Here is a 24020-nt window from a genome sequence, read left to right as displayed (position 1 = left end):
GTGTGGGGGTAGTAACGGCCTCAACGGCCGCGGGGCGCCGTTAGCGGCGGGGGGGGGAAGGTGTAGCGGCCCCACCGGCCGCTCGCAGGGGGTGTGGGGGTGGTAACGGCCGCGGGGCGGCTGCCCGCGCGCCGCTCCTGTCAGGGCGCCTCGTGCCCGCGCCGGGCGGTGTGGGCGGGCGCGGGAGCTCGGTGCCGCCAGCCGGCCTGTCAGGCGCCGGGGGGCCGCGGCCCCGCGTTGCTGCCGCGTGCGCCATCCTGGGTGACCTGCGCCCTGCAGGTAAGCGAGGGGGGCTGGTTAGGGTCTAGCTCCTGTGGAAGCGGAGCGGCCGCGGCCCTCCCCCGGCGGGACCGGGGGCAGGAGACCCTCCGGAGCCCCCTGCCCTGCCCGCTGCGAGCGCCGTCCGGCATGTGGGGTGCTCCGTTCATTTATAAAAGTTCAGCCATAAAGTCAGATCTTCTGGTCCTTCTCCGCCCGCTGCACTGGCTGGAGGCCTTTTTACCTAAATTGTGCTCACTAGATCTTAACCCTTATATTTTTCATAAACACCCACTGTAATTTGGCCCATTACTTGTCTCAGCATCTTCATTTCTTTTCTCCTTCTCTCCTATGTTCAAAAATCTTCCATGCTGTTAAGGGCAGGTCAGTAAGTTTTGCAGCTGTTTGGATCAGCTATTTTCTTTCCAGTTAAGGAAGTGTAGCTTCTCTCTTTTGCTATTTTTTAATTATGAAGTACCAACCACAATTCGGCCCTTGCTCTCGGACCTGCTATTGCAGGTGTTTTCAGTATCAGAGGAGGATATTCATCACCAACACTTGTACTGTGACTTTTACTTCCCCTTTGGATGTCTAGAATCCGTTCGAACTTGGCTCCATCCTCCCTGCACAGCAGCTCCATTTCTTTTCTTGTCCTTGTTTCCATCTCAGGAAATGCACTTCCTTCCCAGTGTAGCACTGTTTTGCTATTTGTTTCAGTTCCTTTTGTACTTTTACCATTTTGACGACTTTCTTTTGCAAGCCCAAGTTACACCAAAAATAGCCTAAAATTACTAACACTTGAGACAGACTGTGAACCATGTTGTGTAAGTCCATACAGGCAGATTTCGATAAATCTTAAGCATGAGAACAGATGTGTTCCTCTCGACTAGCGGCTGGGGGTTGATGAGTCTGGCACAGCTCTGATTAACAAAGCTGGTCATTTAGCTCCAATATCAGAAACATGCTGAAAAATCTGGAGGTGTGAGGTAGTACTAAAAGCTTTGCCAAAGATGTAGAATGCTGGGAACATCGGAAAGGTTGTAGTCGTGTAAGAAAGAGCTACTCTCATGGTGATAGAGTAGCACGGTTAGGGCTCAAGACACACTGTGAAAGCATGAATGAATGCTAAAAACAATTACTAACTAATTGCAAATATAAATATGAGTTACAAGCAATGTCAAAGTGCCGCAAATAGGAGCTTGTTGATTCTGCACTGTGTTTATGAAGAGAGCAGTTCCAAACACGGCTCCAAGCAGCAGATTTGGTCAGTGAGAATACCTGGGACTTCTTGCACTCCATCAGATCACTCCGTTTTTTTGGCTTATCTATAAACAAGCTGATATTGCATGATGTATTTCTTGGGGCTGCTTATGTGCAGTTTATGCACAGGCTGAAATTTAGGCCACAGGCTAAGTTCATTCAAGGGCCCGAGGTATGTAGTAATTAAATCTGTCATATCTTGGTGGAAACATACTGTATGCAGGAAAACAGGCATAAATATGCTCAAATGCAAGTGTTATTTAACAAGGGTCAATATAGTGATTGTACCATGTCAGTAAATGTATGCGCCTTATAGAGTGCTATTGTGCTCAGCAAAAGCCATGTTCAGTTTCCAATAGCCATGTTTGATTTCCATTAAAAAGAATGTAATTTTCATTCTATGAATTTCAACATTTCAATGTGCTTTCATTCATGACTACCAAAAGAAATTAAGTCTTCTAAACCTACTTTGTGGCAGAAAAAAATGTTCTCTTTTGATACACATCCAAATATTTCATTTTTATATAACATAGACTGCTAAATGAAAATTTGTTCTGAACTAAAAAATGCATGTTTTGTTCCATTAACATCAAAATAATGCRTTTCTCCTTCACTATAATGAGTTGCTTTGTTTTCTCACATATCAAAATTTCACCAGAATAGACACATTCAAACAGAAACTCTTAAGGTCAACAAAATTATATCAGTGGTTGGAAATAGGTTATTGGAATTTTTTTTAATACTGATAACATGCACTTTTCAAGCAAGGCCACAGTTGCGTTTTGACTGTAACAGTACAACGACTTTGGGTAATGTATGAGTTTTATCAAAAATTCAGTAGCTGGTGTTATAAAGATGCTTAGCCCAGACGTGATATTCCCTTACTTGTATGAAAACAGTTGTATCAGATAAAATACTTTCATACAGATTTACTCATCTGCATGCAAAAGAGGCTATACTGATTTACCAATACAGTAATAGTTTAACTTGTTTCCAGATTTGTGTCTGTAAAAAGCAAACATTTTATGCTCACTGAGAGCCTTCCAGTCAAATGCTTCTGCATATCTAAATCCAGCGGATACATCCAAAATGCATTTTAAGCTTGGCAGCTTTGGCTTTGCCCATCAACTTTATTTCACAGTCCCTTTGAAGAATGCATGTTCTCCATAATGTTTATTGTTTGTTATCCTTTTTAAAGCAGTTTATCTCTTTCTTACTGAAAGAACAATAAAACTAAATCATCCCAGGTTTAGTACTGACCCCTTGGCATATTTGAGTATGCACTTTCCTATAATCCTATTGAAACTGTGAGCCTTCTTGGGTAGAGTTTACAACTTCAGGGGCCATGTGAGAGAGTGAACTGAAATGGTCTCTCTGCTGACTGCAGCCATGTTGTGCTCAGAAACGCTGTAGAAAGAAAGACTAAGAACCTAAGTCCAAAAGACACTTCACCGCCCCCGTCCTAAAACCTAGGTTCTCACAGTCTAACGCACACCAAGTGCCTTGTGTTTTGCCAGCAAAAGATCTGCAAACCGCTGCTGCTTCATCAGGGGTGAGCAGCACAACTGAGAGCCTCCAGGGTGGGAACTCTCTGCCTTTATCCCTTGAGACGGCTAATCCAGCAGTCCTCCACTGCGCAAGCCTGACTCCTCCACGGGCCCGAGCTCTGTCCCGAACACGACAGCCCGAACAGGGTGCTGCTGTTCTAGTGGGGTACCTGGTTGAACCGGTAGCTCTGTGGCTGTGGCACATGATGAGCAGTTGGAGAAACGTAGCTTCAATGTCTTCCTCAGCTTGAGGGTTTCAAGGCTTTCAGCGGCACACATCCCAGGAAAGTGCGTGTCAAGAACGAACCCCCCATCACTTGTCTGGGACTGCTCCTTAGCTTTTACCTAACGTCAAATCCACTCCCTCTGGGCTCATAGTTTTCCTCTTTGTCCCTCTGACTTTATTGGGTCTAGCTTCCTCTCAGTCCAGCCTAAACCCCTGGTCTTGTGGCCCCAGGAAGCCCCCGTCCATCAGTTGTTCTGTGTCTCCAAAGGCAAGCTTCTTTCTCAGTCATTCAAATAACTGAAACCTCTCAAGATGCAAGTTAATAGAGCTTTCACGCTATGCTGTCCTAGTGCAAGTCCATCACATTGCTGCTGCAGAAAGAATCGACTAGGGAGTCTATTTGTCTGCTCTAATTTGGCTATTTTGCACTGTCCCTGCATGACCATTAGCACCAGCCCCAAGGGCTCAGAAATTATAGATCAAGCACCCAACAATCACATGATTAAAACAAAACTAGACAGAAAACACCCTAGCATCTAGGTTTTGAAGCTAAAAATAATAGAAGTCTTTCAATTTGCATCCCTTACATTATACCCAGGTTACATTTTCAAGGTTTTCTTTGCAAATATAAACACTAGAAGATTATTTTAAAAAATATCACTTAGGCATTTATTATGTTTGCATAGTGGTGGGAGCCAGACTCTAAGAAATTAAACACAGACCCTTCAAAAAAAAAGATTTCAAGTTCTATGGATTCATGGGAGAGCAGTTCTTGATCACAGTGTGGTATGACACACATGCAATGCTGATTTAGCCCTCCACATGAAATGGGAACGTGCAACTCCTGGGAGCTTGCTCAGCAGAGAAGCTCATCCCACTTCCTCAGGTCTTGGTTAGTCTTTGAAGTTAACCCAGGATCCTCGCCTACAAAAATCTTCATGTCCCTCGTTCTCTGTTTCACGAGGAGCCTCGTACAGCTGTACAGCGCTTCTTCCAGTTTACATTAACTCACGGCCTCTTTACCACCAGGCTCCTCATTTTGCCTCTAGTGGTTCTCCACTCCTCCAGGGCCACCCCCATCCCCTGTAACCCAGGTTATGCCCATCGCTGTGGACAGCCCTTAGGCTTTGAGCACAGAGGTCACCCTGGGTCTGGAAAGGGAAGGGCACGGTCCTTGTCAGTAACAGAGGATACAGATGGACCGTTTTAATATAGCAATTTAATTATAACACGTCTTTGTCAAAATTCAGAAGCTGTACACAGGGTACCAAATGTCCTCCAGCTATTTGTGAGCCATTCTGTCACCTGCCCTCTTTGCACGCAAAAGGCAGAAGCACAGCCACAGCAAAGGAAACAGCGAGGACAAAAAAATTGAGTTCATACTCTTTTGTGCTTCTACTGAGTATGTTAAAGCGGGACCAGAGGGGTGTGCAAACTCAGTTCAGATAAAACAGATTATTGGCCAGACTTTGTCCCTGCAAAAGCACATTTAACTGGAATTTTTTTAAATGTTGTTTTTATTTGTGTTTATGATTGGGGAGGTATTTTCACATGAGCTTTTACTGAAAAAAGCAAGTTTGACTGAAGTCGATATGTATATACACACACCCACGTGTATATATATTTACACATGTGGGAGAAAAGCAGGGAGGGGAGGAGGTTTAAGCTTGGGAAGCACACTGCAGTGGGGCAGCGCCTACTTGGAAGTGGCACTGAGCACTCTGTAGGGTTACACGTGCGAATAACGGAGGAGCATTGGCTGTATCGAAGCAGTGTTTACTATTAGGCCGTTGTTATTTTACCTCTGCGCTAGTGCACCTTTAAGATGGCCACAGGAGAATTACTAGCCAGAACATGATAATTACTTACACAAATTTGATGAAATTATAGTGCGAAAACCAGCAAACAAAACAAAAGCCTTCCCACCCTGCGACGGCGGTGACTCCTGCAGAGCGTCACACGCGCTTCCTGGGGCGAGCAGGGGTTTGCCTGAGGCTGAGGGCTTAATCAGCACATAACACTGTGGCCTGGCACGAGAGGGGCTGCATGTTGGCTCTCTGCCTGTCACTGAAAATTGGTGTTAAGGAGTTTTTCTCCTGATTTTGGTGACATGCCTGTCCTCCTAAATGAAACGAACGTGTTGGTCTCAGCCCAATGCACCAGGAAAAAAAATAACTATTTACTGCGACTGGCACTTCTGTGTTCTGCAGGCTGAAATCTTCTCTTAGAGATAGAAAGAATGGACGTTTCAAAACGTAAATGCTGCCTTTGACAGGGCACGGTAGGAAGCTTTGCAGTACAGCTGCATGTCGCACACACGGATGGATACACACCGTGTTTGCAGCGTGCATCATTTATGAGGAGGTTTCCTTCACGTGCTGGGAGGAACAGAGTTTCTCGGCTGGGAGGCAGATATCCACAGACCGCAGTTTATGACCGCCAGCACCTCTGCGTACCATTGCAGAGCAGGCTGGTTTCCATTATACGGACACCCTCATGTTGTCTGTGGATGTTGTGAATCAAAGGCAGCACATTCCAATGAACAGGAGGAGTCGGACAGGGACGTATTCTTGGCCCTGCTACTGACTCGCTCTCRTGCCCTTTGGGGCACTCACTCCTTGTTCTAATGCTCTATTCCTTCCACCTCTTTTTCCACATCCTAAATTTAGCCAGCAAAATTTTAGGACATGTGCATATGCAGCAATGTAACTTAGGCTCCAGCTCACGTGGAACAACACAGTTACCACAGTATGTAGAATAGATATAGACTATCTGAAGAATTAGCCTGCTCATTAATGTTTAATTTGAATCCCACATCTTCTAGCAGCAGCTTAAGAAATTGCTCCATGACCAGCTTAAGAAGGTGAGGAAGGGATCCAGGGGTGTGAAGTACACAGATTTGCTGACTACAGCTCCTACAGTGATGTCCTTTCTCAAAGCTTGCCGCAGTGTTTTCAGGCTTATACGTGTGCACACCCACCTATCACTGGCTGCGTTCAGCCCTGACAGACACAGGCGCTTTTTGTTTGCCCTTCATGAGATGGTATCTGCTTATTCCGGGGCAGGCTGGTCTAGAAGCCCAGCAAGTTAATTCCTCATTTGGGGATGATTCATTTATATGAAAGCAAAACCTTATGTTAATATATTCCCTACCGATTTGGAAGTCCCCATGCTTGATAAAGTCCCGAGCTGTCCATAAACTTCTACTTGTCTTGAAGGTGGAAGACAGAGTGTTTAGCAGCTCATTACACAGTCTGGCACAACCCAGTCCTGCCCCCTAACTCCCATATATAGCTGGATGCCAAGTTAAAGGTGGAATATAACCGCCCCAATACTAGTACTTGGGCGAACAGCCRGGAAACTGAAACATGCAGCCACAGCTTGCGCCCGGTCAGTTGAGGCGGGTTGGTGCTGCTGCCCCGCGGAGCGGACGCTAAGCAGCAGTTCTCCGTGGTGGCTTTGGGGAACGCAGCAGCAGCGGGCAGCGATGATGGGTGAAAGGACCCCCTGGGCCCGCTGACGCTAGGTGATCCAACCGGCATTTCCTTAGCAAGACCAGGCTTCTGCCTCCTCAGCCTCATAGCATCGGTCTGGGGTTTGGTTCAAGTCGTAACTGACAGGTTCTTCCGAAGTTTGTTATTCAAATGAAGATCCAATTCTCCTCCGTTTGCGAGATTCTCAGTAACCACAGCCCCAGTGCAGCACTACCACAGTGTATCTGAACACCCACAGTTTCTTTTTGTTCTTCCAGTGACCCGTGAAAGTCTCCATGAGCAAACCTTGAAACCGATTCCAGGCTGCCACACAGCAGGCTGAAGCCTGGACTGCCAAGGTAGCGTTCTCTGAAGTCCTGCCAGGTCCACGAGTGAGGCCTGAGGCCAGTTTCAACGAGTGGAGGGGGAATTTAGGTATATTAGAAACTAGAAAATCTTTTAGGGCAGAGAAGAAGAGAAACAAAAACCAAGGAATGTTTATTATTTCTCAATCAGTAAGAGTAATTTTATTTCTTAATGAATAAAGGCCTGAAATGTGCCTAGACCATAAACCAGGGACCACACCAATCCTATTTAACTTAGCGAAGGTTTGTTTTGAAGCAACACTTTACCACATGCCTGTCCATTAGGTTTTAATGGTTGGCTAAGAAATTGGTCCTTAATAATCCACCAACAGTCTTACGCTGCCTTTTGCTTAATTCAGGGATCCTTCTCATGCAGGCAGCTTGCCCAGCACCGTCTCTGCACCGTGAGCAGATTATGAGACTCCACAGCATTCTCTATGAAGTTAGATTTGATGGCATCTTTCGTTCCTGTCACCTTTAACCTCTTTGTCTGATCTGCTGCTTCCCCTATCATCTCATGTCCTGAGACATCCTATATAGAAGAACTATAGTGGCTCTTTCCCAGGCTTCCCCTTCCCATCACTCCAGGCATTTGAGCAAAAATTTAATAGAAGTCTGTATATATTCAAAAATTCTCCTTATGTATCCATAAATTCTTAAATCTATACAAATCCTGAATTACAGAAGCCTCTTGAGCATATCAGCACAAAGCAGCGGGGAAAAAAAAACCCTCAAARGGTGTGATTACTGTCTGGCAGCCCRGTTAACATTTGGAGCAGGATGACTTTTGCTATAGCTCACTGTTAACATAGTTTGTCAAGTATGTAAGTTTGGGAGTAAAAAATAGCTATTGTTTTGTTCTAGAATGCAGTCAAGCTTGTGCATTTTTATTCTCTTTCTCCAGCTAATGTACTTAACACATATGCAACAATATCCAAGGAAAATTATAGTTGACTGCACCTTTACAAGAGCTAAAAAAAAAAAAAAAAAAAAGCTTTAGTTCTAAATTCAGACAATGAACAGCACAAAAGACAAAAGAGATAAGTAGGATGAATGTGAGAAACAGAACTAAGGCACATTACTGTTCAAGCAGCAGCTCTTAAAAGCTATTGTCCTTTTCAGTTGGAAAAAGACTAGGCCACAAAAGGAGAGGGAATATAGGTGAAAAGGGTAAATTCAGACATGTAGATAAGAAAGAAAAAACTGTCCTTGCAATTCTCATTTCTTAGAGCATCTTTCATTCATCCTCAAAGTTCCTATTCCTCACACTCCTCCTTCAAAGACACACCACGAGTCACACAGCAATGCCGCAGCAGTCCCAAAGAAACCCCGAGATGACATGGAATCCGGACATTTAAGAGCAGCTCTGAAGCTAAATGCTTCAATCGTCACAGCAGCCGGAGGTCACAGCCTATTCCTGTTGGAGTTGGTGCTTGGCAACTAATTATCCAGCACCTACATTTCTCATTTATTCTCTACAGGATGTTTCTGAGGGGAACTATCCAAGTCAAAAAATTCCTGGTTTTATGTTACTGGAGATTAAGTTTAAAACTAACAAAGCCACAACCCAACACTCCCCCCCACAAAAGACCTGGTTCCATTTTTTCCAGAGTATGTGTTTACTGCACTTTAAAATTCACCTCTCGTGTTCTTCCCATGCAGATATKGCCTAAGGCAAGGCAGAGTATCTTAAGCAAGTCTGCTATAAAGGCCCAGTGAAGGGGAAAAAGAAAAACAAAAAATCGATAGGCATTACAGGTCAGAAACCAGTCTTGCACACCGACTTTTCCATATTGCCATGAATTTATTGATTGCTGATTTAGTTTGTGTACGTAACATGCAAGATGAAGAAAAAAAACAATCTTTTACTACAAAAATATGGACATCACAGAGCTCAACAACAATTCTATGAATGGCAAATCCAGATAAAATCTCGGTGCAGGTAGCAAATGATGCACCTACTTTTTTTTTTTTTCCCCACTGTAGTAAAAGGACTCTGTTTATTTATGGCTAAAAAGCATCCAGATGACAGATCAACAGATTTAATATTTAATTAATTCTATTTGATAACTTGATTACAGCAGAGAATCTGCTAAGATGCAGTAGCAGAAGAGTACACCGGGCCAGCTGGGAAACATGGGACTGCTCTACTATGAAAACATTCTTCAGCGGGAAACGGGAAAGCACTGCTTGAATTACAATTCATCTAGAGAGGACAGTAATTCAGTCAGCGTACAATGCTGGAAACCAATTCTATTTCACAGTTACTGATTTCTTTGGGYCTTCAATCAGTCATTTCTTGTTTGCAACAGAGGGAAGAACCTTAGTTTTAAAGGCAACACAAACATCCAGGTGTCCATGAGCTAAAAGAGTCCTCTTAAAATGGTAATTCAGCATGTTAGGTGTGCGTGGTCCCACGATTGCGCTCTGTCCACGAGTACCAGGGAGAACTAGCACAGTGTACCTCACAATCAGGCTCAATAAATAATTTGGAAAAAAAGAAGTACGCCTCTCTTGCAGGGGAATTTTGCATTCAATACCACATACCTTGCTGCTGAATAAACTCAAACAAAACTTTCATTAAAAGCAGTAGGAGCTAAAAAGTGCAGCGCTTAATATGTTTATTCTCATTTTTATACTTCATTGAGCTATATAGATGATAACATCTTCATAATATTCTCAAAAGTCAGTATTTGGGAATTTAAAGAGCTTGACCTTCCGATTTCTCCAACAAGAAACCACAAAAGAGAAAACAGAGGTCAAAAAAATTAAATGCCCCAAATATTTTATTCATAAATCACAGAAATTAAAGGGAAAAGCACATCATCTGTTTTTTAAATGCCAGCTTATCAGGATCTTTGTTTTATGGTGACTTGAGAGTATATATGTGCCTAACAATTTTTTCTAAGGATTCTTCCAGTTAATTAATAGCATTTTCCTTTAAAAAGGGTTCCCTCCCAACTAAATTAGTGATTGTATTAACAACAGGTTGCAGTAAGTCTTGTTCTCAGGCAGGCTGTAGTATGGTAGAGTGAATCGTTCTTTTCCAAGCATCAGTTGCTTGATTTTCTAGCATTTCATCCCAAGGGTGGCTATGGCTTGCAGCGCTGGACAAAGCGAGGATAGAGACAGACATCTCTGATATGGTGCCTGTTCAGAATCCAGGTCAGGAATCGTTCCAACCCCAAACCATATCCACCATGAGGGCAGGTACCATATTTCCTCTGTGAAATTAAAAGCAGAAGTAAGATACTAAACATGCAATTATTGCCTAAATAAGCTAAATAACACCAGCAGAAAAAAAAATTACAAAATCATTTTCTGAATGAATGATAGGGAAACTGGATTATGGTCTTCCCAGGTAAGATATTTGCGTTCAATTTCTGAGGGGGAAGACTAGAAAAAGGAAGCTGAAAAGGAAAGTCTTAATGACTTTTTTCCAGCCTCGTCCTCTTCTCCTCCTGTTACACTAGGTAGAACTACTTAAGTCTGAAGAGACCAATCTGTCTTTATCTAAAAGACAAGGGCCTCACAAAGGCAGCGCATCGCAGCAGACACTACAAGAGGCGCGTACCAGCGTTAGCCAGTCTAACGAAGGTGATCTGTAAGGGTAGCGTGCACTGCAGCAAGCAAAAGCAATTTCAACAGAACAGAAGCTGTAACCCACTGCATTTTGCAAATGGCTAAATGATCATCCACTGCTGGCCACAAAAAATACGTTTCCAGTTTAGACTGCATCACTTTAAAAGGAGTTTAAAAAAAACTCAGACACCATGTTGCCTGACAAGCGGCACGTAGAATCCGCTCTACGCACCTGATCAGTGTACCAGTAGTACGGCGTGGGGTCAATGGCCTCCCTCTTATAGCCTTCTATTAGCTCCTCACTGTCCCAGATGCGCATAGAGCCTCCAACGATCTCACCAACATTAGGCATCAACACATCAACCTACAACACACAACGTGAGACCAAGCTAGTACAAATAAGCTGTCTACAGAAGGGGGAAGGAAAAAGAGCCCAAACTTAAAAGAGTATTCCCGTAACACTTTTTACCATATAATTTTAACTCTCCATGAGGGAAGAAGGGAAGGCAATTCCTGTCAGACCCAGCTTATAGATGGAAGAAGCCAACCGACTAGGTTCTCCAATTTAATCTCCAATACTCCTGACAACACTGAGCCACAAAATGCAAGAACAGCGGCATTGCTGAGAACAGCACCTACTCTTCCTGGCTGCCAAACAGCTGGTTTTCAGACAACAGGCTTCAAGAACAGTCAGAGGAGTATTGTCTTTAGATTATTCATAAGCACTTTAGAGTTGCTTTGTTTATTTCTTATAGTACCAACAAGCCATGCCAACAGACTCCCAAAATGAAATTTGATAAGAATTTTTCAAGTTTTTGCTGTAATAGTCATTCATTTTATGCTCATTCACACAGACATTCCCACCCCGTCTAGGAGTCTGTAACACTAGGTAAAACACCAACTTACAGATTCTGTAAGCCGGGAATCCTCAGAACAGCGCGACATATAAAAGGACTTTATCTCTGCAGGAAACCGACACAACAGGATTGGCTCATTAATGGTGTCTGTCATTAATCTCTCAGGAGCTTCAGGAATATCCTACGATTAAAGAAGACTTTATTAATATTTAAAACGAGAAACATTACAAAATCTCAAGTCCCACAAAACAGGGGAGGAAAACAGGGACAGGAAAACAGAAAAAACAGGCAGGAAAGACACAAAGATAGTTTCAGACCACACATATCCACGCATTCACCCGTTGTACCTAAATTTTTAATCAAACTTATCTTAGAAGAACGCAAGAAACTTTATATAAATAATCATCCCAATGTTTTAGACAGAAAGCTTATGAAAAGTCTAACCTGAAGGGAGACTTTCCAAATGACTAGTAAACATTGAAGAGCCTAGATTCCTTCCTCCCCAAAACCGTTTCCCACAAACCTTAAAACTAAGAAGTTTAAGTGCTTCCTTGTTATGTATATAAGATTATTATTAATAAACTCAACTGATTAGTTACAGCCATGAGAGTATTTTAAGTTTTCTGACTGAAATTTAATAAACTGTGAAACATCTAGCAAAGTATATAATCAGAAATTTGTTTTAACCAAATCAGCAGTTCTAGTGTTTAAAAGAGGGGAGATGGGAAGGATGACACCAGTTACGCAGCTAGACACAAAACACCAGTGATCACGTAACCATGGCTTGTTAAACATTGCTTGTTTAGTTAAAAACTCCTCCTATCCCCCAAAGATTTAACTCTTTCAGCCCATGGTAACACACATTTCTTAGACTACAAGTTAAAGTCAGAATACTAGAGTTTTCTTTAAAAAACAGCCACACCTGCTAGTTACTTGTTTTTAATCSAGCCCAACACTGCATTGCAGCACCGACTTGCTGTACACAGCAAGGAAAGGGTAAGGAAGGGATAGGAACATGATCTTCCTCACAAAGAAAGCATCCCTCCGAAACGGGGCAGGGAGAGGAGAGCAGAATCCTCATTTCCCTATGGAACCCAACATTCAATGCAGTTTGAAGGCCTTTCCCTCTCCATCTCTATAATCCTTTCATACAGGTGGGAAAAAAACAGCAGCAGAAAAAAAAAAACCCACAAAACAAAACAGCACACCAAATTTCGAGCAACCAATTTTTCTTCAGACTTTACTCTGAAGACTTTAAAGTTAAGAAAATTATATAATCTCTCCCTACAAACCCTGCTTCTCTTAAATCCTTCTGTGACTATGGCTACACCACCACCAAGTCCTACTGAGTTCCTTCAAAGCATTCTGCCTTACAGGCTGGCAAAAAGTGAGACGGGGAACAGATGGACAGATGACAAACAGAGTTTGATTCCAGCATTACAAGACACTGCATGAAAACCCAAGCCCTGCTTGCATCTCCCCAGTGCAACTGCAGAACAGCATCACTACATCTGCCAGCACAGTCCAGGCCGGAGGTTTAGCACAAAATCCACTTTGACTTAAATGGGATTAGAATTCCACTCATCAGCATCATCCTAAACAAAACACAGCAGATTTCACACAGCAACAAAAAAATCCAATAGCATTATAGTCCRAACACATTGTTCTTCCAGTCACTGACTATTACACCTTTAGTGCAGGGCTACGGGATTTTGTTTGTTTTAATTCCTCAAGAGCCTCAAAAGGACTTACATCTCCAAACTCGTAGTAAGTGCCATCTTCCTTCTTCACATCATGTTCCTTCAACCACACAATGGCATCAGTATAGTTCATTCGTCGGAAAGGACGTTTTGGGGGCTGGAAGCCCTGCAAATAAGAATAGACATAAAAACGGTTAGAATCCTATCTTTAAGAAAGATATTTTTCTAACTGATCAGCAAGTCTACTCCCAGACTTAAAGTATACATATGACTCTTTCCAGTTCATGCATCAATAAATTGTTAATTAAAAGATCAAGCTCCGAGAAGTGCTGAAGCTAGAACCAAACATAGCTGCCTACCCAGTGCTGTAAAGTTCACAGAACAGGTGCTGAAAAAGATGGCAKGAGAAGGAGAAGAAAGTATTTTCAAGGCTTGTTCCTTTTGTGAATTCATTGCACACACAGGCGTTAACCTGACCATTCTGTTTCAGAACTTGCCGCGGGGTGGCTTGAGCCTGTGCTATTTCCTACCTCCTGCCCCCATCTCAGCCCAAATTTAAAGGTGAACACAGCAGKAAAAATGCAGTGTTTATCAGGAAAATAAGTCAAAACAACTGGGGATGACTGGGTCTATATGTCCAGAGATGGAGATAACACAGCTTTAAGAGACTGCTAGCTTTCTTTGCAGAGACAACAAAGTGTGTTTCTAAGAGCAGAAGACAGCTTTACAGAGCTCCAAGTTCCACAACAGAAAGTAAAACACCAAATTTGTGTCACTGCTCCCTTGTGCTCAATCTGCAAGTACTAGTTGGTCAATATTACAAGCTCTGGGACAAGTTTTTGTTCCACTGGTACAGTACACATTACAATAAATCCTAGCACACAGCTGGCTCCTGGACCTTACTAGTCTATAATTTCTCCCACTGCAGTCCCCTTCTCCTGGGAGCACAGTTACCGGCCTTGCAGCATCATCACTCTTTTGATGTCCCTGAACATTGCTACAGAAGTAAGCAGAGCTCACTGCCATGTCCTGTCTTTTCCAAATGGATGGACATGCTGATCACAAAAGGCTAAAGATCAGGTCTTCTAGTCTATTCATGACTGTCTTTCACACTGCTGCCTACCGGGTTTACGTCATGCAGTAAGCTTGCGGCAGGTGATTTCAAGACTCTGTCCACTACATCGCAAACCAGGTTCTCCAGACGGTCCAACAACTCCTCAAAAGTTATAAAAGGGCATTCAGCTTCAATATGAGTGTATCTGAAACAGAAGGTCATACCATTACAAAAAACACACACAAGCAAGTTATCTTCAGCTATGAGAAAAGCCTCAAGAGAAAGAACCCCYTTTATCCCCTTTTTCATTTCTCCCACTTCTAAATTGTAAAGGAAATAAGGCTGTAAACACATTGTCAATGAAACAACAGCATCAACTGTATTTTCTAAATAGATAAAACTTCTTAAAAATTTTATCAGCTCTGTTTAGCCCAAGTCTTCAAACAGTAAACATCAACATATTACAACTCACTGGTCATCCATGGAGACAAGATGCTTCTCCAAAAGTCCTTTTGCTCAATCCTTCCCTATTAGCCTAATGCTGCCTTCTCACTGTACATTCTGTCATCCAGCTGTCTGCTGCTTCCCCGCTTTATAAATTCACTTATACATACATAATGAATATGCATATTTTCTCCATACTCTGCCAAGTGTCTGCGCGTCCTGGATTGCTCAGCTCTGTAAGACTGAGCAACACAAAAAACATCTCCTAATGCTGGAATGCAGGTCTCCAGGTAGAGCTGGGATGACTGTGTCAAGTACGCCTCTTCACCAAAATAATCCAGCTTGAACAGGGTTGAGCCTCCTTCAACCTGTGTTTGGACTAAAGTTGGTGGTGTCACCTGTTAAAGAACAGGACTGTCATTACTTCAGTGCAGAATTAAGGATGACGACGACAACATGCAAGAACAGTGGTACAAGGCACATTCTTCCAGAACACCATCTACAAAGCTTTTGTACATAAGCATACAAGTACTTCATTCTGATATCTGTCAGTACCCTAAGAAGTAGTATGCAGGTTTTTTGTGAATCATGCTGTAACACTTAAATGCCCCAGAAGCATCTACATATCTTTGAAGATCTCAGGCTATGTCTATAAWAGCAATCAAATAAGAGCTTCCTAGCAAACAGTTTTTCTTTTGCCCATTTTAGGTCAATCAAAGTCTATACAGTTCTTCTGAGAACAAGATGGCTCTGAAGAAAGGAGATTAAAGAAGTCATTTGCAGACAAAGAAAAATATACTTACTTCATAGTATCCATTGGCAAAGAAGTGATCCCTGAAGGCCTGTACTACCATGGAGCGCACCTTGAAGATTTTGGACATATTCTCGCCTCGAATCATCATATGCCTGTTGTTAAGTTGCACATCAACCTCCGAATCCTCATTGAGTAGATTGTCAGCCCCTCCTGCCGGGGCTAGACCGATAAGCTCCCAGTAGTCACAGTTCAGCTCATGGCCTCCTGGAGCCTGCCAATTTGAAGAGCAGCAACAATTTCAGTCCACTTTTTGCCACTTGAATGTCACCATGTGGCATCTTAAAAGAGATGCTAATCCTTCCAGTTTAAACAAGAGATGCTAAAGCCCTTCTAAATGCAGTTATTTTGAAAGTGGCTGCTTCGTAACACAGTCATACCACCCTTGAAAAACACCATTTGTAACCCCGCATGCATCTTTCAGACCTKCCTGTAGGATTGAGTACTATTGCCAGATAATTAGAAGATAAACAGAACACATCCAGAAACTCAAGTGTAATATATCATAGAGAACTGGGTTCATTCAGCAGGAAGGACAGAATGCTAAGCAGGCAGGGGAGCTCCTTACTATCTTCAACTATTTAATGAGTGGTTACAAAGAAGATGGAGCCAACTCTTCTTGGATTTGTCCAGCAAAAGGACAACAGTCACAAACTGCAGTAAGGTGGTTTCAACTGGACATAAAGAGAAAATTCTTCACACCAAGGGTGGACAAGCTCTAGAGCATGGACCTAGAGAGACTGTGCAATCTCAGTCCTTGGAGATTTTCACAAACTCACTTGGACAAGGCCCTGGGCAACCTGGCCTAACATTGGCTCTTCTTCAAGCAGGAGTTGGACCAGATGACCTTCAGAGGTCCCCACCCCACCCCCAACCAGAACCATTCTGTGGTAGCTTACGCTGGCACAAAGCACCTTCCTATATGCCTTTAGGAACATCACACCACACACACACAGTCAGAGTTCTGCCGTATATTAGAAGACAATGCCGACTCAAAACTGCAGTACGACATTGGAAATATTTTGTTCCTTGTACCATTTGAGACACATTCTGGATGGCAGACTCCCAAAGAAGTCAAAAGAAGTTGCTTAGATCGTGACAGGGAAGAAATAGCTCACTACGTATATGGGTACCTTTGAGTCTGCCYGTCAGAGAGGCCTGAGCAATCTTTCTGCACTAGGCAACATCTCACCTCTATGTGAAAGCAGGAAGTTTCATACTGACTCATTTTCCCCACTCTGTTCCCTACTACAGGGGAAACAGAGGTCCCAGACCCAGGGCTGAGCCYTGGCCAGCTGCTTGGGCTACAGAACTGACCTCTGCACTTCTGGTGCCAGAAGCTCCCGTGTGAGTCACAGGAGAAAATGCTTTTGTTCCCCCAAATATATTATTTTCCCCTCCACACGCAGTATTTTCAAGATATAAATGCAGTTTTACAAAGTCTAATCAACAGATATTTGACTCACTGTAAACAACGTACAAATCTGGTGTTTTTGTGTACTGAAAGCATTATACTGCTGTGACAAGACACGAAAACATAAGCAGCGGACTCGAGTTTAACTGAACTTGTCACTCTAACCTTAGGGAGAGCTCTTGGGGACAGAACCTGAGCAGCAGGGAGAACTAGAAAAATTAAGCCTATCCAAGTTTCTTTTGGAAGACATGCTGGTAACGGCCAACAGTACGTGGCTTACAAAACAACCGAATTATCTACAAAGCACCACACACGAGTTCCACTTTGACTTTATTTTATATACTACGCGAAGCCAGAGAGAGGACTACTTTGCTCAAATACTATCTAACGCGTCTTGGAAACATTGTCTGAAACAGCGCAACAATGTTCCAAGATGCAATTTTGTTCAGATATACTTCTCTGCTATCTGCTATTTGCGTTCTCCTTCAGAAAAAAAACAGTGCTACAATTAGCTGTCAAAAGTCCGTGTCTTAAAAAAGACTACTTGAGATTTAATAGAACAAATCTGTCCTCAGCTTCCTTGCTGTTGCTGCATCACAGGTTAAGTTTTGCAACACAGATGCACATTTACTTTTGTCTTTCAGTCACCTCTGTCAGTTATTAAGACAGAAGTCTTACAGTGATTTTGAATAAATACCCCGACATAGGCCTGTGTGTTCTGATGTGTATATTGAGTCACTGTCACAGATAAGGGTTCCTAAAAGCTTCTCTGCTGCCTTCAGTTTGAATCCTTTTTATGAGTCATTCTTCACACATAGGGCTAAAGCCACGTTAAGGAGCTAACTCCAGATTCAAACAATTTTCTGAACAGTAACAGTTTGTAGATCTCAACTATGAGAGAGGTATGAAGCATAAGTACCATCACATTTTAAGGCTTAAAATCACATCTGCCCAGTCACTAATCCAAGACCACCATTATAAACAGTGTTACAAAGCAAGTTAACAAATTGCCTTGTTCATCCTCCTTCACTGGAGGACAAATGAATATCCTTATAATAAACATAGTGAGGAGTCTACAAGCACATCTCAATAAGAGGAAGAGCTAAGCCCAAATTCTTGATCTCATTAAAAAAAAAAAGTAATAAACCTCATTCACTACCTTTCCTAGGGAAAATAAAACCATGTTATTTAGTTAATATAATTTTGCACTGAAATACCCTATAAAATATCTACAGGATGTATCAGTGGAAAATTGTTTCAGGCAAAAGGTAAAGCAGAACAGTCACTTAGTTCTCTCTCTCTCACACACACAYACTGAACTGCAGGTGACAGCAGCAGCTTTAGGTTTGGGGGTTTGGTGTTTGTTTTGTTTTGATTTTTAAACAAATTCCCACTGAACTCAACCAGTAATTATTTCCACCTCTGCTTCTCATCCCATCAGGAAAACGATAACCTGTTACAGAGCAGGAGAACGCAAACACACAGCCTTATCTAACTGCCGTACCTGCTTGCCTTCAGGAACCAGGTTCAGTGTACCATACACTGCAACGGTGCTCTCTGTAGCAAGAAGTAGCCCGTTGTAACACTGACACTACAGAGACAAAAAGAAACAAAGAGACAGTTAAGATAATTTTTAATTTCTAGTTTTTCTATGAGATCTACTGGAATCATGGACAAGATTAACTCATAATCACTTCTAGTTAGTTTTCACATTGACAAAAAACTCTAGTGGTACGAGATACAATTTAACTAAATAGTAGGATTTAATCAACAGGTTTAGGAGAGCTTCCAAGAGTCTATATAAAGGCAAAACAGATGAGGTACAAACTCTTCATTTATTCATTTAGAGACAGAACAGAATTGTATCATCGCAACTTACCAGTTCATCTGAAAGGACACACTGTAGAAATCCTGTGCCGTCTCTCAAAACAATGAACATCAAATTTTTTCCTAGTTAAAAACAGAACAAAAAATGCAGAGAGCCTCAGATTTATTCACTGATTCATCGAACAGACCCACTCCAAGAAACATTACCCCCTGGTGTGCAGCTTATTACTGAAGGACTGTGATCACGTTAAAAAACAAAACAGAAGATGCTCCAGGTAAACACTGAAGCACTAGCTCAGTTACAGGAGCCTTTCACAGAGCTGTATTTTGTTTAACTTGAGCTAAAAGAAGCTTCAACAAACATCAAGAGTAAAGCCTGCTGCAACCCCAACAGGGCTGGGGTGGCACTGCCATGCCGTGACCCCAGCAAACGCGCTCGGGTCCTGAGGGACTGCCAGTCCGTTTGACAGAACTGATGAGTGCACAGGCCCAAGCTACAGCTAACGTGGGGAGCGATGTCACCCTGGACATCCACATCCTCACAAAAGCATCGGTTAAGAAATTCGTTTTTCTAGGTGCTAGAATCAACCACAGAGAAGCAGAACCAAAGACAATTAACTGGTCAGGATATCCAAATCCACAACTGCTTGGTCAAGTCCTTCAGTGAACAAAGGTTACGTATGAAGTCAGAATCAGCTCTGTCATACACTTCCAGATTTATTTATTTTTTAAATCATAAGAGAACACAAAAAGCAGTTTTCTGGCTTTGTACTRGGAAGTTTTACGCAAGCCTCTCACTCCCCAGCTGACACCACCTTGCTAACTAGGATACTGATCATTTTGAAAGCAAGTATTACTCACTATACTTAAAAGTTATGCCACTTTACATAACTTAAAAAAAAAAAAAACCACTAATTTGTTGATTTCACCATTAGCAGATAGATGCAAATTAGCTCTTCAATTTGAAGGATTCGTTTAAGAAACAAAAATTAAGTCTTTTTAAAAAAAAAATCTGTAGAATTGGCCTCCAAATCAAACATCCCAAAGGCTTTGGGCTAAAAAGTCTGTACACATTCATACATTATGRTTAAGATACCTCTGTGTATTCATACATCATGCAGAACTTGTCAGTGGTGCATTGGTCAGCTTGGTACACCACAGGGGACATCTAACTGATGGTCTAAAAACTTTAGCATAAATGCTGTTTGATTCCTTCTGAGTTTCCAGATTTTGATGGCTACGGAAGTTGTTCCATCTTTTTGCATAGGTTTGATAACTTTTAAGTGCTTGTGGTTTACCTTGCCTACGTAATCTGTGAATCCAGCCAAAAATCTTCACTCTTTGCCCTCTGTAAGCCTCCAGAGCACCAATCTTAACCTGCACAGCAAGGAATAAAAGCAATCAACTGGAGAAAAGCAAATCAGCATTTAGATGACGTTTTCCATATAATTACTTAGAATACAGGCATATATGACATTTCCCCTCCCCAAAATATCTCCTCCCAGCACTTGAAGGGAAGTTCCAGTCAAAATATGAGCACAGCTGCCAACACCAAACAGCTGTGTAGGAAGGAAAGAGTATTTTATCCGGTTACATCACAGACAGCAYGTCTGGACAGTACTTGCAGACTTCATATGGAGCCCATTCTATTTAGCAGGCTCACTTTGCCATAAAGAAACTAGGAACCGCAATACCCTCGATCAGCCAAGGAACTCACTTCGCATTTGGCCAAGTAGAGAAGTCAAAACACTTAGCAGCTCACACCTGAAGACCAGAGTGTTCAGGTATTACTGGAACTCCAAGATACATTAAATCACCAGATAACTTAGAAATGATGCCCCAGAAACATTTTCCAGTGCTCTGAAGTGTGAGTGGACATCTCTGGATTAATTTCTAAAAATATTCAATAGATGAGTGCAGTTAGCACCCAAGAAGCAGAGGACATCAAATCTGGATCTGACATAGGTACATCTAGACGTGCGCTGAGGTACTGACACTGCTGTGGTCAGAACAATTAATCCAGCAGGCCCCTTTGAAAGGGATGAGGCCTCACTAAGTCAGGCTGCTGGAGTGGGGTGGTCTAGAAGAGACAGCGAATGATTTCAGCACAGCTGGGTACTGCTCTCCCTTTCGCAAAGAGCAGCCCTGAGAGGGCAAGGCTCAAAGCAAAACCATCTTCCATACACGCTGCACAGGGCCTGTCCAAAAACACCACTCAGCAGCACATGTAACATCTGCTTACCAAACTAAGGCCCACACAGCCCCACCAAATCCAGCAGGACTGTAGAAATAACCGTATAAGAACTGTACTCCATGTCTCAACACCTTGTGTTCTCTAACTAGCAGTGTTTCTTCACTCTCCACCACAGGAAGAATCAACTAAAGCAGAAATAAACTTTTTCAAACAGAAGTATGGTCTCTACCAGGAGACAGACACGGACACAGAAAAGTCTGATGCATGAACTGACAAAACTCAGGTAACCATCAAGTGCATGAAAAAGACCAAAGTCCAAATACTAGCAGGCACAGGTAACAAGAAAAACAAGATTACATTTATKGTTAGCAACAAGACAGTGGCCTTCAACAGCTGCCAGTGCCACAAAGCAGGTCAGAACCAACGTCTGTACAGAGAAGAGGCTGTAACTAAGGCCACGCATCAAGTACACTGGATCTTACTCACACATTTTGGCTCTGGAAGACTAGGATCATTCTTGATAACAACTTTCTTAGCTTCCTCTAGGTTCTTCTCTCTTCTCAAGAGATCTTCTGCCTGGTTGTTAAAAAATTTATTAAACAATTGCTACTAGGCTTTGTAAGATTCTCAGCTTCGGTTACTGGAGACTATAACGTACACTTATAAACAACATGTGTCTTGAAAAGCTTTGACGCTGCCCTACTAGGGCCTAACCTAGGAGGGTGACCTTGATGAGAAACTATGCACAGACGCATTTCATATTTTTTCCAGGAAATCTAAAGGCAATAAACTGCAATCATACAAAACCCAGCCAGTTTCAGTCATTTGCTTGTCCTAATCTAAACAAAGGCAAGTTGTAAAAAACCTATATATAAAAAAGAATGATACAGGGAGGAGCAAACTGAAGGTTTTTCTTTGGGGGGTGGCAGGGCAGGGCTGTTTAATGTCTTTGGGAAGGAAAGATGCCATGCTGATTCCAACTTGGCATCATCTGCAACCTACCTCTTTCTTCTCCTTAGCCTCATTCTTCATTTGTTCCCTGTGCCACAGTTTTTTGACATTCTTCATCTGTGACTTTGAAATAATGCTCCATCTCTAGATGAATCCAGGGAGACAGCAGAAAATAAGAGATTACATTTGTGTCCCTTCACGCAGAGGAGCATTAAAATAACAGTTTCTGCTCAGAAGCTCTAATGTTACAGTACCTCATTTTCTTTTTGCAAATCCACATAAATAGTAGGAAACGGTTCCTTTCCTGCTGTCATTAGAGCCTAAAAAAGAGGGGGAGGGGGAAGGTGACAGAATGAATGGCACCGTAAGTAAACTAAATCCATGCTGAGATAAAGCAGACTAAAGCCACGAGAGAGAGTAGACATCCTGCTTCTGATCCTTCTGGTCAGGGGGTGGGGGGCGGAGGTATAAAATGTACATGTACAAGTACGTTACATACACAATGCCAGCCACTTGACCTAAGTGAAGCTGAACTGTGAATTGAAAATAAACAGCACACGTGTCTTCTGCAGTTACCTTTAAAACAGTTTTGAATGGTTTCTTTTGTGTCCCATCACCGGTGGAATCATTGCCCTCTTGTTCAGAGACGTACAGTTCTTCTACAACACAGGACAAATACAGACACTTGCTTAAAAATGTATTGACTGTGCATCCATTCATGAAGGTACTGGACACACACAAGGATTTGAAGTCTTCAGAATTATCAGCAGTGATAAACCTTCAAAAACAACTGCTTGGTCAGACAGTATAAGACTTGGTTAGTATCTTCCATTTTAAAAATCTGTCCATGTAGCAAGTGATTATGCCAAAGTTTTAGGGACTTCCAAGACATTGAACTCTTGAAAGTTATTGGCTAACATCAGGAACCAAAAAGGAAGAAGCTTTTTATGCAAATAACTTTTTTAGATGAGCAGGGAGATGATAAGTTGAGAGAAGTCAGACAGCTCAGCTAAACATTTGGCTGACTCATAGCCAAGAAATGAATCACCAGTTACAAGAACTGAAGATATTTCCTCCTTTTTCCACAGCCTAACTAGAAATCAAAACCAGAGGATAAGATCTTTTTGCTGCAGGACCCACAAAGCACTTTCATGACCCCCTGCTCAGGTATGGGCAGTCTACAAACGTGAACCTTTCTTCTAATGTGAATGTATTTAGTTTCAACTTCCAGGGATAACAGCATATAAAACCTCAGTCTGATGGTAAGTCCATTACCAAAACCTTGCTTCCCATATTTGTATTCCCAGATTTCGACTAAGCCATCCCTTAGCCTTCTCCACGCTAAACAGAGAAGCTCCATAAGTCTCGCAGTAAGGAGCATTCTCAAGACTTCTCATCTTCCAACCTTAAAACACTCCAGCTCATTACTAGCTGCATTAACTGCTTACAGCCAAAACTGAGCACAATAGTGCACAAGAGCAAAATGCAGAGGTTATCCACGTGTCTCTCTATATATTTGCATATATGTCAATACACACCCATACACAGACAGGTACATACACGCACTTCATTCTTTTTTGCTACTTTCATACATCTAGAAGCCTGAAACACACTGGTGAAAACTCATGTTAGAAATATTCTCCTCAAGCAGATGGAAAAGCAATATATACTTTAATTAGCTTCTTATAAGTAACTAACTTCTATCAGGACAGTGCGCACGTGTGTGTGTTTTAATTGGAGAGTTTAGAAATACTTTAATGTATAGTTCCAGTGTTCATGGAAAATGGACTTGCTCATGAAAAACCGATAGGGAATAAAAGCATAAACTGCCATAATAAAAGACATCAGTATAATGTTTCCTATCAGTCTAGCAAGATTCGTCACATTTAGCGGAGGAATAACTAACTGCAGCTTTTAACAGGTAAATTCTTCGGAAACGCCCATCCTGGGCAGACACAAACCCTAAAACGCCAAACCGGAAAACCCGAGTAATTCAAGGTGTCCTGGTCATGTAAAAGGTACCTAACTCGGCCAAGCCCCCGAGCCAGGCCTCGCGG

At 42.3% G+C, this 24020-nt stretch overlaps 1 protein-coding gene across 1 annotated transcript; it reads right to left on the bottom strand.

Moving 5' to 3' along the window:
- Window positions 1-8913: 8913 nt before the first annotated feature.
- NARS (asparaginyl-tRNA synthetase) lies at window positions 8914-22975 on the bottom strand. Its single transcript, XM_026070116.1, has 14 exons — window positions 22540-22975; window positions 22218-22283; window positions 22015-22107; window positions 21499-21588; window positions 20117-20195; window positions 18871-18941; window positions 18496-18582; window positions 15570-15791; window positions 14965-15164; window positions 14392-14527; window positions 13321-13434; window positions 11618-11749; window positions 10944-11075; window positions 8914-10353 (listed from the first exon to the last, which is right to left on the bottom strand). Exons 1-14 carry the CDS (start codon window positions 22681-22683, stop codon window positions 10222-10224), a joined length of 1698 nt encoding a protein of 565 aa, XP_025925901.1. The 5' UTR covers window positions 22684-22975; the 3' UTR covers window positions 8914-10221.
- Between the last annotated feature and the right edge of the window lie 1045 nt (window positions 22976-24020).

Source organism: Apteryx rowi, unplaced genomic scaffold (assembly GCF_003343035.1).
Source record: "Apteryx rowi isolate R43461 unplaced genomic scaffold, aptRow1 scaffold_304, whole genome shotgun sequence".
Lineage (NCBI taxonomy): Eukaryota > Metazoa > Chordata > Aves > Apterygiformes > Apterygidae > Apteryx > Apteryx rowi.
The sequence above is the reverse complement of the archived record's forward strand: the minus strand, read 5'-3'. Positions and strand labels throughout refer to the sequence as shown.